This window comes from Chiloscyllium plagiosum, unplaced genomic scaffold (genome assembly GCF_037043375.1).
Source record: "Chiloscyllium plagiosum isolate Xiang-an unplaced genomic scaffold, Cpla_swu_hap1 HiC_scaffold_5, whole genome shotgun sequence".
Lineage (NCBI taxonomy): Eukaryota > Metazoa > Chordata > Chondrichthyes > Orectolobiformes > Hemiscylliidae > Chiloscyllium > Chiloscyllium plagiosum.
Genome location: NW_028270143.1, coordinates 2,686,718 through 2,700,828, shown reverse-complemented (window position 1 = coordinate 2,700,828; position 14,111 = coordinate 2,686,718). Strand labels below are relative to the sequence as shown.

Sequence of the window (14,111 nt, the reverse complement as noted above, 5' to 3'; positions counted from 1 at the left end):
TGTTGTAACGAGGTAAACTTCATATGTTATTAAACTGTTTCTAAATTTAAGACCGTGCTAGACATTCCAATTATTCTTATCTGCCTGTGCTAAATAGAACCTATCAACTGTTTTTGTTTTACAAAATAGGGCCATGTTTAAATCTGTCTGAGCATGCTTCATTAATGGAACTTATACAATGTGGTGTTGACATTGTTGATTGCAAGGAAAGGAAGTGTTCTGTCTTGTAGTTATTGAAATCCTATTTTTGAAGTTAATTTTAATATCTTCAGGTTCTCAGGTTATCTGTTACTATTTCCCCATGTAGATCTCTCAGTACTCATTATGAAAAAGTATTTCACTATTGTGAAATTGATTGATTGCTTTTATTCTATTTTTGTTATCCATCATCTGGTTTAGTAATCCTTTGGTGAGGTATAGTCAGTCTGAGAATGAAATCAATTTTTTCTATCTAAATAGTGCAGATTAATTCCTGTTAAGAGAAATAGATCGTGCTGTATCAAAATGGATGTGCTTTTTTTTTCCAACCATCTCATAATTTGGCTGTCTCTTCATTTCAGTTAAAACAAGTATAAACTATGAATTCACCTAGGAACATTGTCCTTAAGAAAATCTTGACCTCTGTACCTGATTCCAAATTTAACAAAGATTATGTTTTTTTTTCAGTGGCTCTGCTTGTACTCTTAGATTAATTCATGCTTCTTCATTTTTTACTAACTATATTTGTGGTTATTTTATGCATCCACAAACTAGAAAATCATGGTGTTGTGGTTACAGCTTGCACTGTCATCATGAAAACTTAATTTATTCAAAGTTGGCTAAGTGTCTCATGATAGATGTACTGGTAGGTTCCTGTTTGCAGTGTCTTGTTGAGAAAAAATCTTGTGCGTCTGTGGAGTCAAATGATTATCTTCAGCAATGTTTAAAAAAAACAACTGCAGATGCTGGCAATTTGAAACAAAAACATTGTTGGAGAAAATCAGCAAGTCTGGCAGCACCTGTGGAGAAAAAGCAGAGTTCATGTTTCACGTCCACTGGTCTCCACATTTAACTCTGCTTTCGCATCACAGGTGCTGCCAAATCTGCTGAGTTTGTCCAACAATTTCTGAATGTCATCAGCACCAGTAACTGTTCAGAACTGCATCACTGGACTGGCTTCAACCAAAATTAATCATGAATGGTACAGGTGAATGAAGATCTCTTTCATTTTTAGTGGGCATGCTGACACTATCTTTGGCTGTGGTCAAGGCAAGTACCATAACCAAATTTGCTGAATCATTAGGAATAATTGTTTTGGCTTATGAACATGACCTCTGGCTTTAACCTCAGGCTTTCCAATTATGTTTACTTCTGCAAAAAGAAGCAACTTGTCCATTTGGGGTCTTAATGCTAAGACTTACCAGTTTTATTTCATGGCTATGTTTTGTAGTAGCACACTAGTCACTCTGACAGGAAGACATCTATAGAGTTACTGGTCTTTATTTCTACCTTCTCTTTCTTTTTCTTTTTGCTGGTCTGATTCTGCTTAGGATTAGGTCTAAAATGTCTAACCCATCTTCAGTATTGTGTTCAGTTAGGTATTCACTTGATTCCTGGAATGAAGAGGTTTTCTATTGAAGAAAGGTTATATCTAACAAGTGGCTCTGCATAAATTTCTATCATGTATCCAACCCACAGATTTATGTATAATCAAGAGTGAAGTAAATCGACATCTACTGGTTGCAGTTATCACTTAGTGCATTAGTCTTAAGTGGCAATTAGATGGTTGAAGCCTTGAAATTCCATATATAACTTAGGTGAAAGTGATATTTTTGAGACCACTTTGGTTTGGTAAATTCCAGGGTTGAATTTTATACAATATTTTGATGGGTTGGCTTGCATACTTGATTTGGGGTCATGTATCATGATTGGTTGATCTACTTAGATGATTTCACTGATTAACTGGATACCCCTGACTGTTGCTATTATACAAATGGGTGTACTCTGGCAGGGTTTGGTCTGCTTTAGTTAGACAGATTGACCTGTTAATTTGAGTTCCTTGGTGATAGGTTGAACTTGGCAAATTGTTTGGTTATGGACCTTTTGTGATATCTTTGCCATCATGGATAGTTCAATGTTAGCAAAGCAACAGTTCAAACTGATGGACAAGCAGATCGACAAGATGTTCCTGGATATCATCTCCTGCCTGCTACTTTTTTTTTTGGTGAAGTGAGAAGGCTTGCCAGAGGAATGGACTGCTAATCACTTTGTTCCCTGAAAATGAAGGCCTATTTTTACGGGAGGTGAATTAATAATTACAAATTTTTAAGCCAAAAGTCAAGATTCAACTTTAACATGAGGTCAATTTTTATACAGGTGTGTATATAGTATATCAATATAACTTGGTCAATGTGATTCTTAGGGACATATGGACACATGGACACAAACATTGTCTTCCTACGAGTACATGTTGTGAAAATTCCAGTATTTTGTTTGCTGAGCACTGTCGAAATGCTCATTTTTACATCCTCTTATATATTAATATATATTTAATTTGTGTGTTCTTTCTTAGAAATGTCAAAGATATGGTGGAATGTTTGTTGGACCAGCATGTGGACAAAATGGACCCTACGTTCCTGATGTCCTCTTCTGGTCAATTATTTTATTTTTCGCAACGTTTTTTCTCTGCTCCTTCCTGAAGCAATTCAAAACCAAACGTTATTTCCCAACAAAGGTAGGAAGCAATACATCCTGTGTTTCAATGTAAACAATCCTAACAGCTGGAATTTGACTTTTTTAATCTACTCTATTTAAATGTTTTCTAACCTTTTTGGTCTGTCTTTTCACAACACTGAATCTCACCAGCAAGACTTCCATCCCTGTTGGGGCATGAAATAGCACTAGCCATTGGCACATAAGATAATCTTTGTAACTGACTGCGAAACATTATCTGTCCCAATCTACAACTGTTAATGCAAACGATCATAGTTCTTCTTCAACTCTCTTTCCTTTTGTTGTCCTTTCACTTTTGTAGTTAGTGCATTTCTAGCAGTAGATTATGTTCCTGATCTTAGAGTCCCTTAAGTATTTGTCTTTGGTTCCCCCCTCTTCCTCATTGAGATATTGCTGTTTAGTGACAAATCAGCTGATATGGAGTTAGGTTCCTCATCTATGCTGATAGTGGTACAGTCTCAACCCTTCCACACTCTGTAGTTACATTGCTTGTCCAATATCCAGTCTTGAAACTACAATTTTCTCTTTATTCACTCATGAGACATGGATATTGTTGACGGGCCAGCCTTTATTGCCTGTCCCTAAGTTGTCCTTGGAAGGTAGTGCATTAGATTTAGATTAGATTAGATTACAGTGTGGAAACAGGCCCTTCGGCCCAACAAGTCCACACCGACCCGCCGAAGCGAAACCCACCCATACCCCTACATTTACCCCTTACCTAACACTACGGGCAATTTAGTATGGCCAATTCACCTGACCCTGCACATCTTTGGACTATGGGAGGAAACCGGAGCACCCGGAGGAAACCCACGCAGACACGGGGAGAACATGCAAACTCCACACAGTCGCCTGAGGCGGGAATTGAACCCGGGTCTCAGGCGCTGTGAGGCAGCAGTGCTAACCACTGTGCCACCGTGCCGCCCACAATTCTTGAACTGCCCAATCCATGTGCTGTAGGTAGACCCACAGTGCCCTTGAGGGAATTCCAAGATTTTAGCTCAGCGACAGTGAAGCAATGGAGATATATTTTCAAGTCAGAATGGTGAGTGGCTTGGAGGGGTACTTGCAGGAAGTAGTGTTTCTATGTATCTACTGTTCTTGTCCTTCTAGATGGAAATGGTTGAGAGTTTGGAAGGTGCTGTCTAAAGATTTCTGGTGAATTTCTGCAGTGTATCTTGTAGATAGTACACATTGCTGCCCCTGAATGTTATTGAAGGGAGTGAATGCTTGTCGATGTGGTGCCAGTCGACTTGCTGCTTTATTCCTGAATGGTGTCAAACTGCTTGTGTTGTTGAAGCTGCACCCATTCAGGCAAATGGGAATATTCCATCACACTCCTGACTTGTACGTTGCAGATGGGGGGCAAAGCTTTGGAGAGTCAGGAGGTGAGTTACTTGCTGCCGTATTCCTAGTCTCTGATCTGCTCTTGTAGCCACTGTATTTAAATGGCAAGTCCAGTTGATTCTGATCGATGGTAGCCCCCAGGTTGTTGGTGGGTAATTTGACTTAAATACAGGTATATATGTAGAACACCACTGAATGTCAAGGGATGGTAGTTAGATTGTCTCTTATTGGAGACAGTGATTGCCTAGTATGAATGTTACTTGTCACTTAATAGCTCAAGTATGGATATTGTCCAGATCCTGATGCACTTGAACATGGTTTGGTTCAGCATCCAAAATTTCGCTGAACATTGAGCAAACATTGGCAAATATCCCCATTTATGACCAGTTCATTCAGCTAACGATGGAAAGGCCTTTTTCTTCATGCCTTTGAAAAGTTCAACTGTCATGCAACTGGATTATTTGCAATTATGGGACGGACTTGACCCCAAGCTAAGTTTCCAGTCCAATAAATTTTCCACAGCAACACTAAGCAACCACAACCTTCAAAACATTACTAATCTCAGGCCATTGACGCCCTTACCAATGCCATTTTTATTGATTTATTTTTACTCGACACATGTAAAAGCATTAAACACACGCACTCAAATATCTAAATCATTGTTGTCTTTCCCCTTTCTGACCACAATATATGATTAAACCCAAGCCTATTGCTTCCAACACAGCCAATTCCCAAACTTTATCCTGGCAATGTGTGCGGCATTCAAAGTGCATTAAATATATGTTGTGTGGTTGAATATCTAAGCTGGAGGTATTGTAAAATGTGAAAGTTTGAATATAAGTTCAAATTAATACGTGCTATTTGAAAACAGCTTTCATCTCTTAAAGATGGCATTTTGACTGGAATAGGGTGCCTGAAGTCATTATTGCAATGTGTTTCCTCTGAAAAACTGTCAAAAGTAGCAAAGTAGACAAAATGCAGCTAGACTGTCATAAGCACTGGAACCTTTAGGAAGTTGTCAGAGGAAACAGATTCCCATAATGGATGGGAGACACTAGGTAGACTTTTGTAGTCATAGTAGTCCTGGTAACAAACCAATCGTGAATACCTGGATCAGTGCCACAAAATGTTCAGTGATCTTGAGTGGTGAGTGAATAAGTTTTTTTCAAATGTCAAATGCTTGTAAATGCACTACAAAACTCATGTTTAATGCGAGATGTCCATTCACTTTACCACAACCGACCTTTGTAAAGTAGGCCCCATTTTACACATCCAGAGCTTTCCCTTGCCCTCATGCACTGAGCGCTCCTGCGACATTCATGCTACAATTTTACAGTTGCGTACACTGCCAGTTTTTCACCCATGGTTGCTATGCTGTCCAAGTACAGGGGACAGCATTGAGTGGCAGGTGGATAGGCTTAATTGCAGTTCCACATGTTGATGGAGGATAAGGGACCCATCATTGTTTGAGTGACTATGACAGAGTTCATACCCAATCCTCCTCCCTCTCATCTCGCTTCCCCTCGTGGGTTACCTGCACTTTGATCATTAAGACATTTAAACTTCTGGTTTCTCATTTCCTCGCAATGCATCCTTCTTTTATGTACCCCAAAAACTGCAACCTGTCAGACATTGATGGAAGATCAGGAGGACAATGATGAAGATAAAACCCCATTCACTAATTGTCATGCATGCCGCTACCAGCTATAATGATGACCCTATGGCCCAGACGTTTGCAGAGTTAGGCTGACCACTGAGACCCTTTTACAATTGGTGGATGGGACCAATGTGTGGAAGTCCTACATCAATTTTCAGTAGGGTTCCATTTTTGTCAGCAAGGAGAAATGTGTAGGCATGAATTATGCAGGCAGGAATACTAAATGAGGCCATTTTTAATTTTTACTCCATTCAAATAGATCCTATTTTTTTATGTTCCAATGGTCTTAACCTGCAGTGTGGAGTCACAGATTTATTCAATAATTGGACATATTCTTAAGGGCCTGGAAGATCCAAGGGTCATGATCTGAAGATATTCAAATCTCCAACCCTTTCAACAGGGGAAATAAGGTTACGGCTGTTAGTTTAAAAATAAATACTAGCTGCTGGAGTGTTTTGATTTAAAAGTTCTTTTAAAGAGTACTGGGAAAGGAATACAAATGGGATAGAAAAGAGGTGCAAGCACTCATTGGATTGGAAAGAGCACTGCAGCTTCACATTCAAGTAAGCACTTTTAATACATTAACTTGTGGAAGTGGCCTGCAGTTGTGCTTTTTTAAATATTGACTCCAAGGCCATTTGAAATCCTGATTTTTCTGAAAGCAATCAGTGTTTGCTACCACAGTGTAGATTGGCATTATTTGTCATTTCTACCATATACACCTGGTACAGTAAAAAAACGAGACAGCGTTCCTCCAGGACCAATGTGTTACATGGACAGCACAAACTACATGATCATGCAAAGGGTGGCATAAAGTTCATAAGAAGTGCAAAACACACAAATTACAATGTAATAAAAGAATGATCGACCTTGTTCGAACAGCAATTCCAAGTTGTGCAAAGAATTTCAGATGGAAAAGATTCCGATCATACTGTGTGAAGGAGCCTGATGGCCTGGGGGAGGAAACTGTTGCACAATCTGGCCATGAGAGACCGAATGCTCCGGTATCTTCTGCCAGATAGCAGGAGGGAGAAGAGTTTGAGTGAGGGGTGTGTGGGTCTTCCACAATGCTCTTAGCCTTTTGGATGCAGCGTGTGGTGTAAATATCTGTAATGGAGGGAAGAGAGACCCCAATGATCTTCTCAGCTGTCCTCTCTATCCGTTGTAGGGTCTTACGATCCGAAAAGCTAAAGTAAAAAATTTAAACATTTACAGCAATATATTTAACAAGTTTTGTTGAAATTTTAGGTGAGAGCCATTATCAGTGATTTTGCTGTGTTTCTTACCATACTAATTATGGTATTGATCGACTTTCTTGTTGGAGTCCCTTCGCCAAAGCTTAAAGTACCTGACAAGTTTGAGGTAAGAGTTTCTTTACTGTAAAGTCTCCCTTAACATGCTAGTTTTTTTTTAAAGCCATGTTTTATATATTTATCATTAAATATGTGTATTAAAATCACGAAGTAGTAATTGTAATGCTTTGTAGTTGTTTTGAAGAGATCAGAGGATTGATGTGGGTAATGCTAGAGGTATAAATGGATTTCCAGAAGGCATTTGATGCAGTGCTGCATAACCAACTTAAGGAGAGTTATTGGTCATTGTATTAAAGGCTGTTTTTTTTCCCCTTTTTTAATGCTTCTGGTTCTCAATGATTTGAAGCATTATTTAAGGGAGTGAATGAAGAGATTGCACTTGTATGTCCAAAAGTGCTTCCTAGTATGACGGAGATAAAATGAGTCAGCTTGACGATTGTTGCACTGTTCCTTTTGTAGAAAAGTTGTTCTGTTGCATCGAAAAGCAGGAAATTTGGTACCTACAGCTATTGACCGGAAGAACTTTCTTTCTGGAAATTAGCTACTCATTTGCCATAGCTTGGTGATGTACTTTTTGCTTATCCACCCATTCCTTAGTGGGGTACTGCTGGGATAAGTGTTGGGACATCAGTTATTCACTATATATTAATGATTTAGATGAGGGAACTAAATGTAATAATTCCAGATTTGGAGATGAGACTAAGCTAGGTGAGAGGGTAAACTGTGAACATGCAAAGGTATTTCATTGTGATTTGGGCAAGCTAAATGAATGGGCACATGCATGGCAGATGCAGTATAATGTGGATAATTGTGAGATTATCCACTGTAGGAGCACAAACAGGAAGCTGGATTATTATATAATTTAATATAAATTGAGAGGGGGGAAATGTACATTGAGACCTAGAAGGCCTCTTGCACCAGTCACTGAAGGTAAATGTGCAATGCAGCAAGCGGACAAGTGCAAGGAGAGGTTGAATCGGTCAGAATTGTACTCGCTGGCTTTCGAACGAATGAGGGGGATCTTAGAAACCAATAAAATTCTAACAGGATTAGACAGGGTGGTTGCAGGAAGTATGCTCCCAATGAGTGGAGAGTCCAGAACCAGGGGTCATAGTCTAAGCATATGGGGTAAACCATTTAAGACTGAGATGAGAGATTTCTTCACCCAAAGAGTGGTGAGCCTTTGGATTTTGCTGCCAGAGAAAGCAATTGAGACCAAAACTTTGTATGCTTTCAACAAGGAGTTGGCTGAAGAGATCAAACGATATGGGAGGAAGAAATGGGATTAGGCTTTTGAGTTGGATGATCAGCCAAACAGCCTACTGTGCTCCTATTTTGTTTCTCTATTTAAATGCATTCTGACTCTGATATTTGAAAGGATTTTAAAATAAATCTTTTACTATTTGCACAGCCGATTTGCTATTTGTTTTCAACAGTAAGGAAATAAACTTTTAATGTGCAGGTACAGAAATATCTTGCACATTTTGAAATACAGGTAGTTCTCCTATAACGCTGTTGTTGCATTCCAGTGAAACCTCACTTAATAGAAATGATGGGACCTATGGGAAAAGTGGGTCTGGGGGCAAACCAGCAAAAAAAAATCACTCATGATCACTCAAAAATCATCCAAAAGTGAAACGCAAAATATAGCACAGCCTGAATGAAGGTTGAAATCATATTTATTAACAAAAGTAAGTTTAGCACAATACATTTTTAAAAATCTCTATACTGTACCTCACACGGAAAGCTGCTGTCAGCAGCTGACATTGGTGCATGTGCAGAACGGCATTAAGGCCGGAGCTCTCATTGCGCATGCACAGAATGGCTCAGACACTTCAATGCTGACGTTGCACATGTGCAGAATGGCTCAAAAACTGGTACGGACATTTGTGCATTGGTGGGCAGTGGAGCATGTGGAGTATGACGCAGAGATTTCGGCATGCACGTCCGCACACACACAGAACAAAATGCGCGAACCAATCCCTGCTGAAATTGCGCCATTGCCAATGGAAATAAGTGTTCTCCAAAATGACATTCCCTAATCTTTTAGTGACGTTATAGCCAAATTGCACTGCCAAAACACGTGTTATACTGGAGCTACCTGTATGTGAAAGAATTTTTTTTCACTGTTTCATTTGCAGTAAATTGAACTGGATTATTTTTGTTGGCTTTCACTGTATATCTTTTTGTTATTTAGGGTTTAGTAACTAGTTTATTTTACTCTTGAATGTAGCCTACTGGAAAACATCGTGGTTGGTTTATAGACCCGCTTGGAGGTAACCCTTGGTGGACATTGCTTGCTGCTTTTGTACCAGCATTGTTATGCACAATCCTTATTTTCATGGATCAACAGATAACTGCAGTTATTGTTAATAGAAAAGAGCACAAACTGAAGGTATTCAGATGTTAACAATAGTTAACAAATTTGTATAATCTTTATTTTATTTTCCTCAAGACATTGATGGGAAGTAATTCTCCCTCAGCTTTATTTGAATTTTTACTTCATATATTTGTGGATTTTTTTATAGCACATTATCTAAATAGCAACACGAGAGGGAATTTCTGTTTGTTTATATCTGATTTTCTAATCTCCCAATATTTATAAGTTCTGTTAAATGATTAATATTGAGGCGTAGTGTGTGGACTTTGATTGCATGTGGTCTTACCTCATGTGGTGGTAGTTCTTGCCTTGTTGAGAGCTGTAGATACCAGTATTATCTCTTTGGGAAGAAGGGTTAGAGTTACCCCATGGCATCAATGTGGACTTCACCAGTTTCCTCATTTTCCCTCCCCCAACCTTACCCCAGTTCCAACCTTCCAGCTCAGCCCTGTCCTCATGACCTGTCCCACCTGTCAATCCTCCTTCCCACCTATCCGCTCCACCCTCCTCTCTGACCTTTCACCTTTATCCTCACCTCCATCCACCTATTGCACTCTCAGCTACCTTCTCCCCAGCCTGCCCCCCCCACTCCTCCACTTATCTCTCCACCCCTGGGGCTCCCTGCCTCATTCCTGATGAAGGGCTTTTGCCTGAAATGTCGATTATCCTGTTTCCTTGGATGCTGTCTGACCTGCTGTGCTTTTCCAGCACCACTCTAATCTCCAACATCTGCAGTACCCACTTCCGCCTTCGAGTTACTTCTGTTAGACTACTTCCTTTCTAAATAAAGTCACTCCTCTTATTAAGAAACAAATATTAAATATTAACTGGTCATTTCAGGATGTTTTATATTTTTGATAAAATGTATCATTCCCACCTGTTCTTTTACAAACTTTTAAAGCACTTTTATTTTTATTTTGGCATAACGTGTACACAATTGACATCTTGACATCTATTGTTTTACAGAAAGGTTGTGGTTATCACCTTGATTTGTTGATGGTTTCTATTATGCTGGGAGTATGCTCAATTATGGGTCTTCCCTGGTTTGTGGCTGCCACTGTTCTCTCCATCAGTCATGTCAATAGCTTAAAAGTAGAATCGGAATGCTCAGCACCAGGTGAACAACCCAAATTCCTCGGCATTCGAGAACAGAGAGTTACAGGCTTACTGATATTCGTCCTAATGGGATTGTCTGTTTTTATGACTTCTGTTCTGAAGGTAAGATTGATTGCATGGTTGTTGGTATCAGGCAGTGTTTTTTGAATTGCTTTTATGAGCTAACAATGCTGCAAGGGTTCTGATTTTAAAAAAAGTTCATTTTCCATGAGTGGAAGAATTTGAAATTCTGATGTGTGCTTATTTGAGAGGAATTTATTTCTGGATTATTAAGCAACTTTTAAATGAACAGCTATGCACCAATCCAAAATTTATACAGTGTATGTGGTCCATTCACTGCCCAGTGGAAGGTCTTAGCATTTGCAAAATATTGAACCTAGCCTATGAAATCAAATTACTTAATAACTAACTGTTCTTGTTTTAAGTTTATCCCAATGCCAGTGCTCTATGGGGTCTTCCTCTACATGGGTGTTTCTTCCTTGAAAGGCATTCAGGTATTGTAATTATGCTTCATATGGTTCCAATAATGTTTCAAATTTATTATTACTTCTAGGAATTTTACCCCTTTACTGACAGTTAACCTTTTGTTTTCACCAGTTTTTTGATCGTATAAAGCTGTTTGGGATGCCTGCAAAACACCAGCCTGACTTAATCTACCTGCGCTATGTTCCACTGTGGAAAGTTCATATCTTCACAGTTATTCAGCTTAGCTGTCTTGTTATTCTTTGGGTTATCAAGACTACAGCTGCTGCAGTTGTCTTTCCCATGATGGTAAGGTTATTCTTCCCATTGTTATTTTTATAAAACAATTTGGTAGACTTAAATTTGTAGGTGATTTTTAAACTGTTCTAAGTTGTTGAATTAAGGTAAACTGGTACAACTCTACAGGCAGTGTTTGAGTGACTTTGTAATGAATCTACATTTCATGCTGCCAAAGACAGAAAGCTGTGGTGTGGAAAAGTAAAGTACACGTCAAGTTGCCACAGTCTCAGAGGATGATAGGGCTGATCTCTCATTAGAGACAACTGGTGGTGATTTAGCCTGAGGGTCACCATGCTTTGGGCAAGAGGGGAGGTTGCCAAGACAGGGCCTTCATGGTAACCTGAGCTGATACAGGAATTGAACTTGTACTATTGGCATCCTGCATCATAAAGTAAGTGTCTAGCTAACTGACAGTCTAGTCATGTTGTTAGCCTTTCACCTTTGACATTGAGAGTTTAATTATGAGAACCAATAATAATGCTCACTTTTGAAAAGTAATAGTGATTGTGAATATTGATCCTTGACTAATAAGAAGAACTCTGGTTATATTCAAGTCAATTGATAGCGAATACACATTGAGCTCTTTAAGCTTTTCAGTGAGATCATGTTCAATTCCATTTATTCACTGTTGATCGGAAGCCATAATGATTTTGTCCATCAAAAATAAGTTTTGTCCTTAAACTTTGAATTTGCACACCAGTCATAATCTTTTAAATGTGAGGAGATGGTATTCAAAATTTATACTGCAGTAGGGAAAACAGCTTCTTGATTTCACTCATAAATAGTCTAGTTATTTTAAGATTAAGCTACCTTGTTCTAGGTTTCTTCTATCAATAAACTGTCTTTGTATATCTAGCCTCTCCAATCTTGTGTTTTTCCTTTTCAAATCTGATTTTTATAAACTCCTCAATTAGAGCATCCCCTCAACTGTCTAAATTATTTGACTATAAAAACATGGTTTTTACTCAATGTTCATCTTTAATCTTTTTCTATCAATGTTGCATTCCTTTTCTGAAGCCAGTATGATCTACAGAGTAATACAGTGCCTTAACCTCTTCACGGTTCCTGAGCTGGAGTTTGACAACTGCAACATTACTTCCTCGTGTTTATATCCCAACTACCTTGAGCGACAGGCCAACATATTATTAGCCTTTGATTATTTTTTGTAATTATACTTTTGGACTTTATGGTTTGTTAATGAAAGCCTAAACCTCTTTGCTCCGCTCCTCCAATTAAGAAAGTATTGATTTCTTTCTTGAATCCAAAGTTGATGAACTAATAGTTCTGCACGTTGGATTTCCTCTGCTCTTTTTATCATTCCAAGTGTTTGAAAGATGGTGTACTCGAGTGAAGCAAATCAATATTTGGCAGATGATGCTAAAATAACAAGGCAAGGGAAACAGATTCAACCAGCAAGTACTAAGAAAACCAATTATGAAACACAAAGGATAGGAATAAATCAAATAGATCTGTATTATTGACAGGTTCTCGCTCTGGTGTTTATCCGGAAACTTTTGGACTTCTGTTTTACGAAACGAGAACTTAGCTGGTTGGATGATTTAATGCCAGAGAGCAAAAAGAAGAAATTGGAAGATATGCAGAAAAAGAAGAAAGAAACTGAGGTAAATTAACAGACCTTCTTTTGAAATCTAAACAGGCTTTTCATCATTTTTGAGTGAGTCCCATTATATGCTTGCTTGTAGATACAAAGCTCTTACTTTCTGCGCTTTCTACCTGTTGCTAAATTTCTTGCTGTTCCTGTCAAGGTAATCTCTCTAATAACTACTTTACGTAGATACCTTTCACTGTTGATTTAAGGATTTTATGCAGAGGTTTTGAGCAATTTTGTAACGTTACTTTATAGTTTGCATATCTCGTTTGAATTAGATGTTCACACCATTTTGGATAGTATATGAATCGAACAAAGTGCATATCTGTTCAGATCCTTTGCATGCAATCTTTAATAATTAAACTCAACTCTTACTTATTCCTCTTTGTTTTGGTCACCCAAGAACAGGATGCAATGCAGAGTTTAAAACCATGTTGTGAATGTTGTAGTAACTTGTGTTATTTTAATGTTGAAAGTCAAAGCTGCAATAACATACAGAAAAGCAAAATGCCTCCATGCTATATACCACAATTTTATGTTATATGAAGTAATTTACTGTATTGTAAGTTTGATTATACTGAACCAGAAATGTTTAAAACCAATATATCTGCTTTTAAGTAAGGAAGTAACCAGGCTTGCAGAGTCACAGTATTGTAATTACAGAGCCATCCTAGCTTGCTTGTTCTGAGGCACTGTTGCTACGAAACTTTTCCAATTATTGCACCTTTCTCTGATATGTTCATTTTTGTATATTACAACAAAACTGTATTTGAGAAAATGTATCCCAGTATTTAAGTTGACTTCTGGTTTGATTAAGTGAATTTAGTATAACCGTGAACCCGACATAACTTTTATACTTTACTAGCAGGCTATAATTTACCTCTAATTTGGCACTTCTGTTTCACTACCGAAAAACTAATTCAGGTATGAAGCAGGGTATAAACTATTAAAGTCATTCAAAAGATTGTGCATCTAATTGAAGTTTTAGACTTCATGTCAGTAAGTGGGTTCCTTTTAAAATATCTCAGCATCTGTAATTAAAGCAAAACTATGGAATATGCCAGTGATTTTCTTTTGTTTAAAACAGACCTTTGCAGTATCTAATTCAATTTCGTTTTCTGTTGTTTACTGAGAAAAAAAAATCCACTGAGGAAGATAATGAAATAGCAATGCCTGTGTGAACAGAGGTTTGCCCTTGTACTATTATTCCTGGAGTTT

General features: G+C 38.2%; 1 protein-coding gene across 18 annotated transcripts in view; it reads left to right on the top strand.

The window, feature by feature from the left end:
* Nucleotides 1-14,111, top strand: part of slc4a7 (solute carrier family 4 member 7) — a 158,413-nt gene that overhangs the window by 125,152 nt on the left and 19,150 nt on the right. For all 18 annotated transcript variants that reach the window (XM_087986926.1, XM_087986917.1, XM_043689482.2 and 15 more), the window contains 7 exons: nt 2,552-2,713; nt 6,962-7,075; nt 9,260-9,421; nt 10,373-10,624; nt 10,948-11,016; nt 11,120-11,293; nt 12,769-12,906. In XM_087986926.1, the coding sequence (XP_087843052.1) occupies nt 2,552-2,713; nt 6,962-7,075; nt 9,260-9,421; nt 10,373-10,624; nt 10,948-11,016; nt 11,120-11,293; nt 12,769-12,906 (1,071 nt within the window). The remainder of the gene's footprint in view (nt 1-2,551; nt 2,714-6,961; nt 7,076-9,259; nt 9,422-10,372; nt 10,625-10,947; nt 11,017-11,119; nt 11,294-12,768; nt 12,907-14,111) is intronic.